The 19,588-nt window shown below is 35.4% G+C and overlaps 1 protein-coding gene across 13 annotated transcripts in view; it reads right to left on the bottom strand.

Moving 5' to 3' along the window:
• TTLL7 (tubulin tyrosine ligase like 7) overlaps window positions 1-19,588 on the bottom strand; it is a 212,516-nt gene that overhangs the window by 150,965 nt on the left and 41,963 nt on the right. For 11 of the 13 annotated variants that reach the window (XR_013159370.1, XR_013159372.1, XR_013159371.1 and 8 more), the window contains 5 exons: window positions 11,165-11,252; window positions 7,207-7,405; window positions 6,857-6,988; window positions 1,594-1,715; window positions 653-720 (listed from right to left, as the gene is read on the bottom strand). Coding sequence is in view for 5 of the 13 variants with exons in the window: in XM_077120486.1 (XP_076976601.1) it covers window positions 653-720; window positions 1,594-1,715; window positions 6,857-6,988; window positions 7,207-7,231 (347 nt within the window). In the remaining 8 variants the exon portion in view is untranslated. Of the gene's footprint in view, window positions 1-652; window positions 721-1,593; window positions 1,716-6,856; window positions 6,989-7,206; window positions 7,406-10,434; window positions 10,533-11,164; window positions 11,253-19,588 lie in introns of all 13 variants that reach the window. The other 2 variants (XM_077120483.1, XM_077120484.1) reach the window with 2 other exon arrangements.

The following is a 19,588-nucleotide window of genomic DNA, read 5'->3' as shown; positions in this document are numbered from 1 at the left end:
AAAATTTTAATTAACAGAAATATAAACTGTTTTAAGAATTCTGTACTTCATTCAGTAAAAGTCTTGAGTATCCATAAGCAATTTTTACCATGAAAGCAGATGTAACGCTAAATATTGGTTCCAGAGATATGCACATGAGTTCATAGTCCCTGGGTGGACATGTATATGTGTGCCTATGTGCATGCGTGTGCATGCAAGCACTTAGTACAGTGCTGGCACATAGTAGATTACCAATATGAACACATACACACATGCGCACAGGCTATAGAACGCAACAAATTAGTTCCCACAAGATTTAACTGGAAACACGCATATCCTGAATGCTACATATAGACAAACTCCTACATTTAAAATAAAAATTTCTGGTGCTATAAAAGAGTCAGGTTGCAGTAGAAAAAGTCCTGAGACTTTTCAGCTCTGCTCTTAACTATTATTTTGATTGTGCAAAATATTCATTTCTCTAACCCTAAGTTACCTCCTCTGCAAAGTGGAAAATGAGAACGAGGGATCTTTTAAGTCCTTCTAGCTCTAAAATCCTATCTTGCCATCTAAATATCATTTCAAATTCAGGTAACCTTGTGAAAAATAATGCTATAATATTCATTACATAAATTTCAACAGGCCTTCTCTATTAAAAGAAAATGAAGATTACTTGGTCATATTTCTTGCTAAGAAATCCTTTCTACAGATCTCCCCCATTCCTGGAAAATGGTTGATCCTCTGGAAAATAAAAAGGTAAACATTAATATCCTTAGTGACTTAATATATTCATTTATATTCTAGTACAGTTCTGAGTTTTTTATTTTGATAAATTAATAATTATTAATGTTAAATATTTAAGATTAAGTAGCCTACAATAAATTTGTGGACTTGAGAATCTATGGTAATCAGAGAATAAAGTTGGAAATTTTTAAAGAAATCAAAAAATGGTGTTTAACAGACATTAAAGTTAAAATATGAAGTAAGCAGTAATCTGATTTCCATATTATTTTACATATTCTAGATTAAATATATTCATAGACATAGGCATTGTAGAAAATCTGCATAAAAATTGTGTCTATTCTGAAAAATTAACTTATAATATCTGTTTCTTTCAGTCATTTTTGTATTATCCTATAACTAAGCAATGAAGGACTGTACAAAATGTCAATTGTCTAAAATGCCTTGTATTTGGCTGTTTAGTGTGATGAATATTTTTTTCTGAATATGAGTCTGCATTATATTCTAAAATAAAAGAATGAAACCAGATTATATATGGCAGATAGCACAAGGTATTTCTACAACCTGATCTTTCTATGCAATCTATTCCATATTACCCATCTTTCTAAGAATAATGCAAAGCAACATCTTAGGAAGAATTTTTTTTCTCTCGATTTTTCCTTAAAGATAGACAAAAGCTAAGAATTAAATTTGGAAAGGATGCAGACTTCATGCAAAGAGTCAATACAATTGAGAGCTACAAAACAGACTATTCAAATGAGTTAGAACTGAAATTCAACGTCAACAGATTAAGAACACTATCCTTTAGGAAATGCTGATGAAATTAATAAAGCATCCTTCTTGATCAAGAATGGATCATTATTAATTTCCCACCTGGTAATTCTGCAGCTCTGCGATCTTCTCCTGCTGAACCGCAGAATCACACCATATAAGGTTGCTTGTTTCATCCTCATCTGGAGTTTTCAAAAATCCCATTTCATCTATTACTAAACGAACTGCAAGTAAACAGTTAAGTTAAACGAGAATTAAAATATTCTTGAAATATAATATTGTGGAAACATTTCTGAGATATAGACATACATATACATTTCTGAGATACATACATACATAAATATTTCACATATTTTATTTGCAAAACATCTACTAGTTTATAGCATAGCCTTATTATTAATTAAAACAGCTCTATCTAGAGCCCAGTTTCTCCATAGTAACTGAGAGCTGTTTTTAGGTTGCACCCAAAATCCTGAAGTTCAGTCCTCTGAGATTTAACAGGTACACAAAACTGCCAAAGGGTCTGGTGATTATTTACGGGAGAATGAAAACACACACACAGCTGAGACATCATCTCTACTCAGGAAAATGTACACTTAATGCTTTTTTGTGACCTTGAACTAGATACAAAAGGGAAAAGGTAAAAATAGTCACTGGTCAAAAGACCTATCTTGTATTTTCCACCTCTCTGGTTCAAATTATTTTTAGCACTTAAAACAAAGTCATTTAGGTTGACTCCGAATATGAAATAACAAAACCGAATTTGCAGAAAAGATCTGGATATAACACTCCTCCCTGCTCCCATCCTTCTTATCCAACTCTAAATTCATGCTGAGAGATAGCTGAGAGATAGCCTCCTTTTTAATACAAATGAGCTCTGTTCTCTCTGATCTAGGTATCGCAGTTAGCAGATTGACATTTTTCTGCCAGGTGAATTTCAAGTTTAGAGTAAAGGTAAGAAAATACCTAGGACATTTTTTTAATTCCAATAATAGAATTCTGAATCTTAACAGAATGGTGTATCTATATAACCATACTTCAATATTTTACTGTTTTATTTTAAATGTTATCTTTTTATTGGCCCGCGATACGTGAGGAGAAATGGTAAGCAGAGTCAGTGGTCCGAATGACTTGAGTATGAAATTCACAACTAGACCCTGTTGGTCTCAAGTCCTGGGGGCTCTTGATTATTTGGGGCTGAAGAAGAAGAATGGACATTTTTTGCAACAGTGCCTGGAATACAGGCATGAAAGAACAGGACAATGATTGGGACAGACAGGGTGGGGAGGGAACTGTTGAGCTGACGTTGCTGTTTTCCATGAGGGACTTGGGGTGGTTTTGGAGCCCCAGGTGGCCGTGTACAAGAGCTAAGGAAAGGGTCATTCTTCTCTCATCTGACAGATCACCATGCAGCGTGGCGTACTGAGGGTTCCACAGCTACTGTACGTCCCTCTTAGAGCTCATATGGAGGGCAAGGGCATGCCTACTCAGCCTGGGAGACTCCCTTACCTGCTCACAAGCAGAAAACCTCCATGGTGAGGCCAGAACAAGAGCCCAGGAGCAGATCTGTTCCTGAGTAACTGACAAACATTATCCAGGAACTCTCAGAAATAACTTGGCAAACTTTGATGAGAGAGATGGAGCATCTGGAGTTACGGGCCTGGGGAGGGAGGCAGGGAGAGGCATTCTGTGCTATTAAATTATAGTGTTTATGCCAGTGAGGCTGGGAACATTGAGGTTATGTAAGAATAGCAGAAAAGATCCACTATTTCTTTAGCATCATAAAATAAAAATTGTAAGGGCAGTCATGTATAAATCTCTTTTAAGAAATTCAAAGTTTCAGAAATGAAAAATAAATAAGAAGAAAAAGAAAAAGACATTTAAAATTTAGGGAGCTAAGTTGAACTTCAAAGAAAAATTATGCCAGGCATTGAACTGTCACTTTCTTCAGCTAAGCTTTTTTTTAATATGTAAATGTCAATTTGGTTATTTTTTTATGTAATTTAATTGAGATATTGTCACACACCATATAAACCCTCCAAAGTATACAATCAATGGGCTGTGTATTCATCACCATGATCATTTTTAGAACATATGCATTACTCCAGAAAAAGAAATTTAAAAAAAAAGGAAAATTCCGTACATTCCATGCCCCTTACCCCTCCCTCTCATTGAACACTCGTATTTCACTCTATCCAATTTTAAGACTTCCAATAGAGGTAGGCTAACTAAGATAATGCAGCACTGACAGATATATATATATATGTATATATATATATATAATCAGTGGAACAAAATATCTGGAGGTAGATACACACAAACATGGGAAACGGACTTTTTTTTTGCCATGTAGCTATACAATCATTATCAAAGATCAAGGCTATTGGATTACAGTTCAACAACTTCAGATATTTCCTTCTGACTATTCTAAAACACTAGATACTGAATAAAAATATCTATCTAATGAGCCAGTAGTCATCATCATTTGTTAAATCTTAATTTCTTAGTTACACCTCTGTGCTGGTGTGAATCTGTGGTGGACCCCAGAAAAGCCATGCCCTTTGATCCTCATTCAATATTGCTGGGTGGGAGCATTTTGATTGTTTCCATGAAGATGGGACCCACCCAATTGTGGGTGGTAACTTTTAATTAGATGATTTCCATGGAGGTGTGTCTCCACCTACTGAAGGTGGAGTTGTTTGCTGGAATCCTTTAAAAGAGGAAACATTTTGGAGAGAGTGCCTTTTGGTAGAGCTACAAGAAAGCCAGCAGATGCCACCATGTTCGCCATGTGCCCTTCCAGCTGAGAGAGAAATGTTGAACTGTTGAACATCGTTGGTCTTCTTGAGGCGAGGTGTCTTTTTCCAGATGCTTATGATTGGACATTTCTATAGACTTGTTGTAATTGGGACATTTTCTCGGCCTTGGAACTGTAAACTAGCAACTCATTAAATTCCCCCTTTTAAAAGCCATTCCATTTCTGGTACATTGCATTCCGGCAGCTAGCAAACTAGAACAACCTCCTTCCTCTCATCTGATCTTTCCTCAATCTGCAGGGACATCTGGACAATGACCATTTTAACTTCTTCATTCTGGAAAGGGGTGTTGACTCTCTGGGATAGGGGAATGAACTTGGTCGTTTCCTTGGAGACCCTGGTACCTCTGGGTTTTGGGGCTAATCAAGCCTAGGATCAATGTGGAGGCCTTAAGTTTCTGAAAAAATTAAACTTGCTAAGAAAAACTTGTACAGACTTGATAGAGCCCAGGGCACTCACTCCCTAGAATTTTCAGGAATACTGTTGTTTGGGGGCATGGCATATCGTGGTAGTTTGAAATATCTGGCTAAAGTTTGCATAAGAGTAACCTTCAGGATAACCTCTCGACTATCTGAAATCTCTTAGCTACTGAAACTTCATTTTGTTCCATTCTTTTCCCTCCTTTGGTCATTCTCAATCTGACACCATCTAAGCTATATAATCTTAATTTTGTTACATCTGAAATTTTAGGAATCAACTGGCATCATTTTATGGATATTATTTTCTACCACATAGAAAAGCAAACCCATGCTTTTACATTTTTGATCCTGTAGGTTTTTTTTTAAAAGTGATATAATGATATATATCATGATATAATGGTCTCTATATTTAATTTTCGGAGATAGCCATACCAACCATTTTTCTCATTTTCCTTTGCATATTTAGATACCCCTTCCATGTCCTCATTGAATGAAAATTATGAAAAAGTCATTCCTCATAATTTTTCCTACATTTTTTTTTACCTTGATCCATAGACCTGTCAGAGACCATTCAGGAGTTTTAAAACTAGAAATTCCTATAACAATTCTCTGAATTTTAAGGAAAGAAGACCTTTAATACCCCCTATTTTTTCATTTCAATTCATATTTTATTTATGCAGCATATTACAACAAAAAGAACATGGTATTTGGAACCAAAGTAAGTGAGATTCAAATCCTACTAACCACCCTCCCTGAGCTTCAGTGTTTTCAACTTTTAAATGGTTATAGTAATAATATTTTAGGTCATGTCATGCAGTAAGGAAGTTTTAAGAAATGATAATATGAAATTTTCTAATCTATTAATTACAGGCATACTATGAGGATATATTTCACTATTCTACACTGACTCATGAGGAGCTAAGAGACAAATTTCTCCCAAGATTCAGGGATAGAAAAAAATTGTTTTTCCTTTGAATAATCAGTATGATTTTTATCTCTGGCCACCACACATTTTATAATTGACTGTTTCAATACTTATTTTGTTTGCTAGAAGTTCTGAGCCAAATCCATTTCTATCTCAAAATACAGAGGATCTCATAGAATGTATTTTGTGCTCTGATCAGCCACAAGATTCCTCTAATTTTATTATCTTTATTTTTCCTTATTTATTTTCATATTTTGGTCTTTTTATGTAGAATATAGGTCTATTAGCCATTTCAAATTCATTATTAGAGTGAGGAAGACAGGGAGAAAGTGAGCAAAGGAGTAATGAGTCTATTTCACAAGGATATTTGGAAAATATTTGGGGAGATATAAAGGGTTATGCAAAGATTAATTTTACAACTAGTAGCAGTCAGAGTATTCTACATGAGGAAATAAAGACATGGCCAGGGCTAAAACACAGGTGTCCTGATTATGGCCTGGTTATGGCCTGATTTTCTTTACATACTTGCTCAAGGGAGCAGTAATGAAATTACAAGGAGTAAGCAGATGTGTATCACTTGGTTAAATAATGGGAAATAAAGGTAACACTTTCTCTTGGCACATGGCCAATTCCCTTTCTTTCTTTATACTTAGCTCAGGATATTCTCCCAACAGTCCCTGATCCAAAGCCCCAAGCCTGATCAAGTAGTGAACTGTGTTCTCCACCACCGAGCAGGCTCAGCAAAGTGGCATGAGTGTCAGTAAAAAGAACACTAGTGCAAACTCCAATTCTCAGAAAGTGGGAAGGAAATGCACTTGAATGCTCCCCTTTGGGTTGAGGTTGCTTATGAACCCTACCAGAACCTGAAAAGTAAAAAAATGATTAGCATTATGTCACTCGTCAATCAATTTTAAGATGATCACCTAACTCTGTCCTTTCACTTTACAAAATATGCTGTAAATAAACTCTGAACCTTTCACGCATTCTCACCCTCCTACCCTAACTTGCTCAAAGTCTACGCCTGTGAGGAACACTTTTTGGAACACAATGTTAGGAGATCCCAATTCCAGTGAAATATTCCACTAATTGCTGCTAAATTTTGATAAATTGCGCTCCTTAAAGATAATTAGCTCTCTACATTGTTTTCCGCACCAAACTAATTTCTCCAACAGTTATGAAAATCCAATAATTCTAAGGAGACCTACCAATTTCAAACTTTGTCCCAGCAACATTTGCTGTAATGGTTCCCTTCTTTTTCTTCTTTCTCACTTTCCTTTTCATTGTGCTTTGATAAGGCAATTCTGTATCCAGATCCAAATGAGAGGTTCCCTGAATAACTTGAAAAGAATTCAAAACAACCAAATATTGAAATATTATTCAATAATAGAGACCACAAATGCCCCACCAAACAAGCTAAAATTGTAAGCTCAGATACTTTAGCAGTTCCCAAGTAATTGTTAATAGTTAAAAGAAAAATAGCAGTAATGAGCTATAGCACAAGCATACTTTGTTTAACATAAATCTGCATGATCTGCAGGTTGATTGATCTGCTTACCTCCTTCTTGAGGCAGAGATGGCATTATTGCCTGTGCTGACTAGCAAAACAGTGTGCTGCTGTATAAAGCTCTCAGGAAATCTGGATGACCTGCATTAGTCTAAGTAGGATATGGCCCAAATCACTGAAAGTTCCTATCATATTATCTTGGTGGAATCCTCAGATTTCAGGACACTGAAGTTATGGGATAAGAAGGTACCTGTAAGGATTTCGAAACAAAGTCATTCAGAAAATATTTTTTTTAATATTTTTCTTATATGCCGCCACTATTTTACATTGTTTTTACCACCAAGCTAATTTCTCCAACAATTATGAAAATCCCTAATTCTGAGGAGACCTACCAATTTCAAACTTCAAATCAAGAGGTTCCTCTGGGAGCTACTCTTATGCAAGCTTCAGCTAGATATTGCTAATTGCAATGATTTGTCAAACCTCAAGCAATGTCATCCTGTTAACTCAAAAGACATCTAGGGCTTTATCTGGGGTTCTACAAAAAATTCATGCAGTAAGCTTACTTTCCAGAAACCTATAACCTCCAGATGGTTCCTAAGCCAGATAAATCCTGAAACACAGAGGGGGCAGCCTCTCCAGAACATCAGACAGTTCCATTCCACTACCCTATATTGCTGACACTTCTTTTCAACATGAAAAAATTAGAATGGGCAGAGCCCAAATATCCCTAAAGACTGGGAGAAGGATCAGAGGAGAAGGAGGAGTTATAACAGAGAAGTCAGGATTTAACAAATGAGTATGGCTACTGAATCATTATATTGATACTTCTTTTTAGTCTCTAGTGTCTTGGAGCAGCTAGAAGAAAAAACCTGAAATTGTGGAACTGTAACCCATACCAAACTTTGACATCTGTTGTACAACTACTTGTTAAAATGTAATTTGAAACATATTGCTTTTTTGTATATATTTCACAATAAAAAAAATGTTTAAAAAGTCAGATAAAGCCAATAGTTGGTATACTAAATCAGCAACTATTTGTTAATCAATTTATTAATTAATTATGCAAATACTAAGTGATGGGTCTCTGTCCTGAAAGACCATATAGTCAAGTGGAGGAGGTTTTATTTATGTATCATATTTACATATAATATATATCATATCATACACAAATAATAAGAATAACCATATCACTACCACTATTGAACATTTACTATCTTGGGCATTCATATTAAGCCATTTAATCAATTTCAACAATCCTGTGAGGTAGAAGCTTTTCTTCCCAGTCGTACCAATAAGTAAAATGAGCTCAGAAGGGACAAATAATTTGTCTAGCTTTGCAAAGAAAGCAAGTAAGTAGGGATTATAAAGAAGATTCTTCTGATGCCAATCTCAGTGCCCTTAACAAGGACCCCATAGTTCCAGGGCCACATGCTGAGAGAACGCAGAGAAAAGCGTTTCTTTGGCGGGATCAGAGGTCAGTGGGAAGACCACAAGTAAGCAGACCACATCTAAATTGTACCTTGCAAATGAAAACAGTTTTGAAGGGAAAAAAAAAAAAAGGAGGAATCAATATTATGATGGTCTTATTTGGTCATACAGAAGAATGCAATAATATTTTTTTAATGAATAACTAATTTAGTGTGGCTATGCCTCAACGTGGCCCACATTACACTTCAAATTATGTTTTATATTTTCACTGTATGTACAAACCTAACTATTCACACCCAAATTAGTAGACCAGACTCTGTCTGTCTATAATATTACCCACTTTCTAATTTCTTCCTTTACTTTTTTTTTTGTTTGTTTTGGCATGGGCCAAACAGGAATCGAACCCAGGTCTCTGGCATGGCCCGTGAGAATTCTGCCACTGAGCCACCAGTGTACCCCCCTCTTCCTTCATGTTTTTAAAATGTATTTTTTTGTAAAATATCTCTTCACAACAAGAAATGTATTTTTTAAAAAGCCTATTATGATAAACGTTCATATCAGAAATTTAACTACAGAAAATGTAATTCATATACATCACTTCCAATACTTATTATTAATGGATTTATTATTCAATAAAATTTAAGAGTTTAATTTGTTTTGGGGTATCATTTTTACTAGAATAATTCTCCAGGATAATTCAATATCAGTTGGGTCTAATAGTTATTACAGACTATTAACATGCACTATGTTAAACATCTAAAATATTTTATCTTATCAACAAACCTGGAATTTACATATCATTCTCCCCCTTTTCCAGATATGGAAACTAAAGCTAGTTGGATTAAATTAATCAAACAACACAGTTTATAAATAGCCTAGGATGTGAACCCAATTCTGTCTGATTATATAGTCTATTCACTGAGCTCCACTATTTTTAGAACCCCCATGCTGATATGCTATGTAGAAGTAAAACATGGTTATATTTTGGGAATTCACAATACTTGAAACCAAACAGCAAAATCACAGTAAATATCCCTAACCTGACCTCAACTCCCAATTCCAAGCTGGAAATAGACTGTTCAGAATAAAAGAAAACAGTAGCCTGAAGTAGTTTGATTTCTTTTTGGAGTCTCTCTGGTACCCCAGGGAGTTATCTGTTTGGGTTTATAAGTCCTCATTCAGCATCTTGTTACTAGAATAAACAAAGATCCTCTTTATGGTAACTGAGGACTTATTACAATACAGGAGGTGAAAGTCAACAAGAATTTGAGAATAGTGTTTGCTTAACTGTACTAATAATTAATCAGTAATTGTTATACATTTTTAAATGGAATAGTTGGGGGGGGTGCAAGCATAGATCAATGGCAGAATTCTCTTCTGCCATGCAGAAGCCTGAGGTTCTATTCCCAAAAACAAAGTAGCATGCAAAACAAACAAGCAAGAATTCAACAAATGGTATACGCAATAACAGGATACTCACATGGAAAAATAATGAAATGTGACCCCACCATACAGCATACAAAAAATACATAGATGTAAATATATAGATGTGTAAATTCCTGACTTAAATAATGAGCCAGATAACTTTGATTTCTATAGAGCTCAAAATAAGAACTTTTACCTATGCTCTCTTTCCCCTTTCACACAGAAATGTAAAGCCCTTAAAATTATTCTAGTTATCCACATGCTCTACTTAATTCTATTTACGGTTTGATAGATAACAATGAAAATGGTTTTAACAAACTCAAGGACTTCATTCTAGACCCCAATACTAATCATTTCAATTTATTCTAAGCAAGAGATTTGAGAAGAAAGATTAACTACACCACTCAGAAAAGCCATGGTTACCTATTTTCCAAAAGCAGAAGGCATGATTCATCTCTCTCTACAATACTTTAAGCCAGTGGTTTCTCAACCTTGAGGATTTGGCAATCCTGGTGACCAAACTGCACCACAGACACAAGTAAGGATTAGGCATCAATCGGCATTATTCAAAGTTGTTCAAGTAAGTCCAGTGTGCTGTCAAGGTTAACAGCCACTGTCATAAGCATGACACTGAGGCAAAATTAACAATAGTCCATTACAATGAATAAATTATGAGAAAAAATAAAACAAAGAGGAAATTCTTTTATCCAAACAAACCACCACCACAACAAAAAAAGACCAAACAGATAAAAAAATAATCTATAAAAATCCCCATGTCTAATTAAACTGAAAAATTTTGGAAGGAATTAGAAGAGCCACAGAAACTGATTCCAAGACAAATAATTTTATTTTGCAAATAAAGACTCCATACTCAAAAGGAATCAGTTTTCCAAAGCCTCAAGCAAATGATCATCTTGAACAATGAAATTACATTTTTCACAATGCAAAATAATAGATACACAACATTGAAACAAAACCAAAACAATTCCAACACATTTGTGCTGAGAACCCTTCCTTCCCAGATTTTCCTGTTGAACTTCCACCAGTCACTTAAAATCCTACTAAATCGTCACTTTTTCCTTAAAGGTTCCTCTGATCATGTCAGAAGAAATTCATTTCTCCATCTTCTGATTTATCATACTTTTATTTGTACCTCTTCATATCACCAACCACCATCCAAGAAGGTAGGCTCCACGAGGACAGGTTTTCTTCTATCTTGTTCACTCCTCAACTCCCAGAGCCTAGAATAGTATGTGACACATTGCTCAATAAGCATTTAATGAATTACAATCGTTTAATTAATTAACAACATCTGGGATTAAGGGGCAGCAGCCATGGGACTCAAATACAAATGATCTGCAATATACTACACTTTTATATTTTTAAGTGAACAAAATGCAAAATGCATAAAATACCATTACACTGCCATTTGGGTAAAGCAATAGGGTGACTACACGAAACACATGCACAAAGCAATGGGACCCTGCTTTGTCGGGAACAGGGCTAAGGCAGGTTCACTATTATTGGATACCCTTTGGTATCTTTTATTTGTATTACCTATTCAAACAAATAAAATATATGTGATGAGAGTTCATATCAACATTATCATGTTGCTAACCAAAACCACCAGCAGATTTTTTATTTCATTTAGGTGAAAACAATTTCCTTTCATTTAGGTGAAAGTATAATAGAGTAGAAAGAACCCATTTCAATTCTTATCCTTACTCTACCACTTTCCAGATATGTGACTAATTTCTTAAGATACAAAGGGAAGGAAGTGATTCTTCCCAGCCCTAAAGTCTAAAATGCCAACCAGCAAAGATAATATTGTTGATTTTTTTTTTATGAGAACAAGATGGAGACAATCATCTTTTGTTGTAAATAATATGAGGAAAGCTTGGATCTTCCCCCAACAAACCCCAAATATTCATGTCTCGGTAAATGCAATATAGGAGTTATTTGTACATATTCATGAAATGTTAGCTTACCCATGGAAATTACTAAAATAATCTAAGTAGATGTCAGTGGGAATGAAAACTGAGACAAATGTGAAAATACATAAAATAACATTAAATAAGCAAAGTAATAACTTTTACAGTAAGGATGGAAGAAGGAAAAGAAAATTGATACAAACCATACCTACCACAAACTAAGCACTCTCACATAACCTTGTGTTTATTTAGTCCATCCAACAAATGCCCCAGTACAGTTTATTCCATTTTCACATATGGGAAAATTGAGGTACTTAAGGAGGTTGCTCAAAGCCACACATCTAATACATGACAGTAAAGTGGTTTATCTCTCAAGTCCATAGTCTTTCCCATTTTATGCTATTTCTAAAATTCAGTCTTTAAGCATGATATATTGAATATTTCACAAAGATACTTAATTCTGCACAACTAAATCTACTTTAAAAGCAAGAGGTGAGAGCAAGAGAATTAAGTTGTGCCTTCAGAACATGACTGAGGCCACAAAGTTGCCATCAGATTTGATCTTTCTTCTCAGAACATTTAGGCATAACCAGACCATCTACACGATTGCTTACTACAATTCAACTAATACTATTCTATGCCAGCCACTGTTCTCAGTGAATAAACCGAACAAAAAATTTTCTCCCTTTATGGAGCTTATATTCTAGGGGAGGGAAGCCACAGGATCAGTAAGCATATTAAACAAATAAGCTAAAGAAAGTGCTAAGTACTTTGGGATTTTAAAAAAAAACAAAACAAACATACAGACTTTTAAGCGGGAGAAAAGGGAAGAGGAAGAAGAGCTGCAGTTTTAAAAAATCATACCCAGTTACACTTCATGGGTAAAGTGAAATTTCAAGAAGGTGATACCTTGTTAACATAAATGGAGTTGACAAAAATATTACAAATATGGACATGTAGGCACGTGTGTGTATAAATATGTGGACTGAGTATGTATGATGGGGAAACACCATTTTCTGTGGCTCTGAACAAAGCTTGAGCCCTCCAATAGGGTTCCTCTTCCGAAATCCCAATTTTCCTATGTATTTATTTTCTACCTTGATTTCAAAATCACTATTTTAACACTGGCAAGAAGTAGAACCAACATTTTTCATATATATATATAGTTTCATAAGCCTTTGATAGTCTTACAACTTCTCTGACTTGTTTTTTCTGGAGTGGGGTGACAGCGAGGTTCCAATCCCTCTCTCCACCTCCTCAGTACTGCCTTTAGGTTTTTCCATATTTCTGATAACTCTTTTTACTTCATCCCTTGGATCCTAAGATCACTGCTTTTGTCATCTAGATCCTGTACCCCCCACTCCACTTCCATACTTGCTATGACTTTTCAGCTCTCAAAACCCATAAGAATGTGTATTAGTCAGGACAGGGTATATTTTGCTGCAATAATAAACAACCCTGAAATCTCAGGAATTTAGAACGGTTAATATCACATGCTGGGTTGGCTTAGAGAGAGAGGCTATATCTGAACAACAAAAGAGGTTCTCTAGGGGTGATGCTTAGGCCTAATTTTAAGTAGGCTTAGCCTATCCTTTGTGGGGATAAGTTTCGTAGGCACAAATTCCAAAATCGAGGGCTCGGCCTATTGTTTTGGTTATCCCCACTGCTTGGAAGAACTCACTGCCTTCTGCCCTTCGTGGCACATGACTCTCAGGGGTGTAAATTTCCCTGGCAACGCAAGACAGAAAGCCTGGGATAAGCCAGGACCTGGCATCAAAAGATTGAGAAAGGCTTCTTGACCAAAATGGGGAAGAGAGAAATGAGAAAAAATAAAGTTCCAGTGGCTGAGAGATTTCAAAGAGTCGAGAGTTATCCTGGTGTTACTCTTATGCATTATATAGTTATTCGTTTTTAGTTTATGGTGTATTGGAGTGGCTAGAGAGAAGTACCTGAAACTGTTGAGCTGTGTTCCAGTAGCCTAGATTCTTGAAGATGACTGTATAAAAATATAACGTTTACAATGTGACTGTGTGAGTGTGAGAACCCGCGGTATCTGATGTTCCTTATATCCAGGGTATGGACAGATGAGTAAAAAATATGGATAAAAATAAATAAATAAATAAATAAATAATAGGGGGGGAAAGGGTAAAATAAATTGGGTAGATGGAAACCCTAGTGGTCAATGAGAGGGAGGGGTAAGGTGTATGGTATGTATGAGTTTTTTCTTTTTTCTTTTTATTTCTTTTCCTAGAGTGAGGTAAATGTTCTAAAAAATGATCATGGTGATAAACACACAACTATGTGATAGTACTGTGAGCCATTAACTGTGCAGGATGTATAGAAAGTATGTGTGTGAAGATTTTTCTCAATAAAAAAATTAGAAATAATAATAAAAAATAAAACAATTAATGTCTATTTCTGAATCATGCTACATAGCCATCAAAGTTTGGCAGGGGTCCTCCACTCCTTACAGTCACTCAGGAACCTGGGCTCACAGAGTAGCCTTCATCTTAAAACCAGGCAGTCATGATGCCAGAGAGAAAGAGAATTTTGAAAGATCTCACACAGGCAACTAGGGACACACGAAATTTCTGCTCATGAAGCAGTGGCTGAAGTAGTCCTGTGACCCCAGAAAAGAGAGCCAGGAAATGTAACCATATCGTATGCGCTGTAATAAATAAGGAACACTAGCAACTATCACATAGTCTAACCTCGATTACTCCCTATTTGAACTTTGCACCCTAACCCTAGACACTATTTTCTAGTTCTTCGAAGCCCCACTTCACAGTTCTTCCTTGCCAGGGGCAAAAATAGCTGCTAGTCCAAACCAAGTCCCCTCTACACTAAACTTTACACAGTGGATAATTAAACTTCTCTATCCTGAGCTTGCTATGGAAATGAGAAGGAGGAGAAAGAGGATGGTAAAGAGTTAGTCACGCATGCAAAACTTCCTATGTGCCAGGAACTTTTCTAGGTTTTTACCTGTAAAATTCTGATTTTCACAACCCTAAGAGGGTTGTTATTATTTTCCCCATAGACAGTTGTTTAAAAAATGAGGTACAATGAAATGATACTGAAACACGTTATAAGAAAATTTTAAACTGATAATTCTGCAAATTTACCGAAGATACTCCTCTCCAGACTTGTAAACTGTGATTATATGATGAAAGATGTTTCTACTGCTTAGAAAAAGACAGTGGAAAAAAGAATAAATACAGCAAAAAGGCTCCTGAGTTAAACTTTTACTTTGGGGGGAAAACACTCTCCACACACATAAATGTATATTTGAAGAGATGTTCTTGTAAACCGTCTGAAATTTCTCTATTACCTCATGAAAACTATAAAAATAAAGCAATTGATTTATGTGCAAAAAAGTAACATTTCTAAAACTCAGATCATGGATGCAATTTTGTCCATTTTAGTGCACATGGTTAAATTTCAGCATTTGGCTCCCAAACCAAATTTGGTATATTATTTTTATTGGCAAAATACCATGCTTCTTCTAACATGAAAGTAAGAAAATATAAGTAAATGAAACTTGTGCCACTTTTTAAAAATTAAAATTTGAAAGGTTTATTTGTCTTGAATAGTATTAGGATCCAATTTAAAATGAGCTCTAGACCAGTGCTTTTTAAACTTTTATATGCCTACAAATCACCCAGGGATCTCATTAAAGTTTAGATTCTGATTCATTAGGTTGAGGTGGGGCCTAAGCATCTTGCATTTCTAGCATGTTCCCAGGAATGCTGGTCCACCAACCACACTATGAATAGCAAGGCTCCAGATGACCACAGTTTAGTTTAACCTGTTCCAAATACTTTAACTTAAAACCCTTCATTATAACATGCAAAAATCATGATATTATAAAATGATTTTAAAATATAATTCTGTGGATGATTTTGAGATTATATGGACATAAATCAGAAAAAAAAGAAAAGAAAAAGATTTGGAAATGCTAGTCTAGAGCAGTATTTCTCACAGCATCAGCATCACCTGGAAACTTTTGTGAAAAGCACATTCTTGGGCCCAACCAGAACTTCTGAATCAGAAACTCTGGGGGCGAGGTCCATCAAGCTATAGTTTGACCAGTTCTCCAGGTGATTCTGATGCAGGCTGATGATTAGAACCACTCGACTAGAAATTCAAGGGCTAGTAGTGTTAGCAGAGCCCAGGAAAGTGAAAAAACACCACCACCTGTAGTCTTTTCACTCTTGACTGGTCTTTTCAAAGCAGAGAGAAATTGTTTCAAAGCAGAGAGAATTGCAAGGAATGAAGGAGAAAGCATTTGCTAAGCAGATGTCCTATCTTCTTCTCCAAATCTGCTTTGGAGAGCAGCTAGTGGAGAAGTGTCTAAGCTACAGAAGGTCTTTCAGTCGTTAATGCAAACAGCCCAACTGAGAGAGGGGAGGTTTTGCTAACCTAGAAAGATAGTTTACACACCTCATTTGTGCTCAAACCAGCTACTAATGCTGACCAATTAAGACATTCATTTTAAAGATAAGCAACCCATTGAATATCAAAAACATATGAGGGTTAACAGCAACCACAAAGATTACTGATGTACTCTCTACCTACCAAGTACAGCATGGGAATATGATCTAAAAAAGTCATGAATAGCCAAAAAATGAGAGTGGAAGGAATGCAAACGATTATTAACAAGAGAGTAGATACATTATAGTACATTCATACAATGAAAACACTATGCAGCACTGAGAAAAAAATGAACTCGAACTTACCTGTCAACATACATGAATCGTACAAGCAAGGTTGCTTGAAAAAAGTTACAGGAAAATACATATAGTGGCATATCATTCATAGAAAGTTTAAAACTCATGCAGAACCATACTATATATTTGATAACTATATATAAAGAGAGAAAAGACATAGGGAGAAAGGAATACCCCTATTGCAGAATAATAACAGGACTTGGTGGTCAAAAAGGAAAAAAAAGTAATTTGGAATGATTTCCAGATTTCTGGCTTAGAAAAATTGGTAGAAAATGGCACCATTCATCAAAAGAAGGCCTGCAGGAAGAAAAGCCAATTTGAGGGGTTAGATGATGTCAGTTTAGTATTTGCAGAAGAGGATGGACTAAAAATACAGTAAAGACAAAACAATTAGTGATTGACTAGAGATAGAGGATAAGGAAGACCTCTACTTTTACAAATAAAATTACTAAATTAAACACTAGAAAGGTCCCTTCCAAAGTATAACTCTTCTTATTTCTGTGCTCTCTGCCAAGAAAGGACAATAGATTTCAAAATGTACAGCTGCCTGACTGGTGAACAAATGACTTCACCCAAACAACTGACAGAACAATAATACATTGACACTGCTCATATGCACAAATTAAAAGGGTTTTTAGAGAAGCTACTTACTCCCTGAACATAATCACTTTTGTCTCCCTTGCTCAAGTTGGGTATCTTTCCAGAAGCTAGATCCGTAATGTGTTTAGACCTGAAAGAGGCATTTGATCAACCACTTCTAAAAACCTGCTAGAAACCAAGTGCAGTATTATATAAGAATGAACAGAAGTATTTATTGATTCTGGTATCAGAATTAATGTTGACCTGGAGTAACAGCTCCCACCAATGTGCTATTTATTTAGTTTTCAAACTGCCTTAGCCTCTTGAGGATTTGTTTAATGTTTATGGTTAAATGATAGCACAAACAAACTCTATAGAATGGCTTGTCCTTAGAATTTAGCCTAGGACAACAACATGAAAAAAAGTGAAAATCGATAAGCAGGTAATAATAACACTGAATACCCTGAAGCCATTTTCCCTTATTAATATTTGTATTTTCAGTCCCTAGCCTAACGAAAAGGGCAAAAGCTCACTCAATACATGTTGAATAAAGTTCAAAGCCAGTAATTGCCATAATTCAATTATTAAACTGACAGAAAACAAGGTGATTCCATCATGTATCCATCAAATGCTTAAAAAGAATCAAAAGGCCCTTTGGGCACATATCTCCTGGAACATAATATTGAAATTCTAAATTTCTCCAAGAGCCTAAAAAATCCACAAATGTCTTTAAAGTGCCTCCCTTATTCTTGAGGAATTTTATCAGTTAACTTTTTCATATCTCACTCATTTTGTTCATCAATTCATATCACAAAGAGCTCTATCAAAACTAAGGGTTCAACCTCATGTCCTCAAAACACATAACCTATGCTGGACTACACAAACTATGGTGTTGGAACAGAGGGTCCTTTGACCTAACCCTCCCCAGTTTTCAATAATCTGGATTACAAGGTCAAACAGGGACTAGGGAAGTAGAGAATTTCTAAAATATTCAGTTCTCCGTTCTCTGCCAGGAAATGAACAATAGATACCAAAAAGTGCAGCTGCTTCGTTGGTGAACAAATGACATCACCCAATTGTCATTTGATGCCAACAATTATAATTCTAAAATGCCCAAAAGTTAACTCCTTCACTTTCCCTGAAAATCTCGTATCCTCTTATGTTTCCTATCTTGGTAAAGGGCATCACCATAGAGCAGAACATTTAAGTGATATGTATCTCAAAAGGACCTTTACCTCTTCCTTTGACCTTCTTGTTTGATACTGATTCAATGCACACTGTTACCAATATTTAGAGTTTTTATTATCTATGTTTTCATCTACTTCTAAAATGATTTTTAAATCTTAAACATATTTTTTTAGAAACCAGTGGGTTGTTAAATAAGCCTTCAATATAATCCATGTCAGTTAATTAGTTAACCTGTGGTAGAGACTGCTAGCCCCCAACCCATAGTCATTCTCTAGTTCTTCCCATATATTGGATTATTATTAGGGATGACATTGTGCTTAATTAAATAATTACATTTCCCATTCTTCCTTAAAGATGTCTGTGACCATGTTACCATACCTCTAGGATCTTTAAGAGTCTGACAACACAAATTTGCTACCTGCTCAAGTCACTCAAGAAATTCAAATTGACGTGCAGGCAGATCAAGTCTTGTTGTCAAATAATGAAAATTATTAATTAAATTCACCATTTCATAGGTTCAACTACAATTAATGAGACTACAAATCAGATTTATATTACTCTATAAGACAGGAAGATTCTGGAGGAAATGATACGCCAACCTAAATATAACCAGCACTTAAACAAAGGATGCTAGATTATTACAAAAAGCAGGGGATGGATGAAGGCGTTGATATAAAGAATAATCTACAGAATTTATCTCTAGAAGAGAAGTGGGTAAATTAGTAGATAATAGATTATCCAATAATTATCACCATATTTCTTTTATTTTAAGCAATATTGTTTTGTGTTGTTGATGTTTAGTTTTTAATATTTTAACACTTCTAAAATCATGATGCATGTTATCACTCTCAGTCAGGTGGCAGTCCTGACATAGATGCCATCGCCTGTGCATACACATCAATACTTGCAGAATCAGTGTCAGAGCCTGCAAAAAAAAATCTCCAGATGCATTGGTGGAACACTCTTTTAAGAAATGCTGCATCAGCAACTCTTGATTGCTATGCAACATCACTGCATGGACAGTGATGTTGAGCCGAAAAGCACGGACAATGAGAACTCTTAGTCGAGAAATGATTCAGAAGAATAAGCCTATGAAAACGAGGTTTTAAGAATGTCTTAATTGATTTTGCCTATATTTTCTCTTTCTTTTCC

This window comes from Tamandua tetradactyla, chromosome 11, assembly GCF_023851605.1.
Source record: "Tamandua tetradactyla isolate mTamTet1 chromosome 11, mTamTet1.pri, whole genome shotgun sequence".
Classification (NCBI taxonomy): Eukaryota; Metazoa; Chordata; class Mammalia; order Pilosa; family Myrmecophagidae; genus Tamandua; species Tamandua tetradactyla.
The sequence above is the reverse complement of the archived record's forward strand: the minus strand, read 5'-3'. Positions and strand labels throughout refer to the sequence as shown.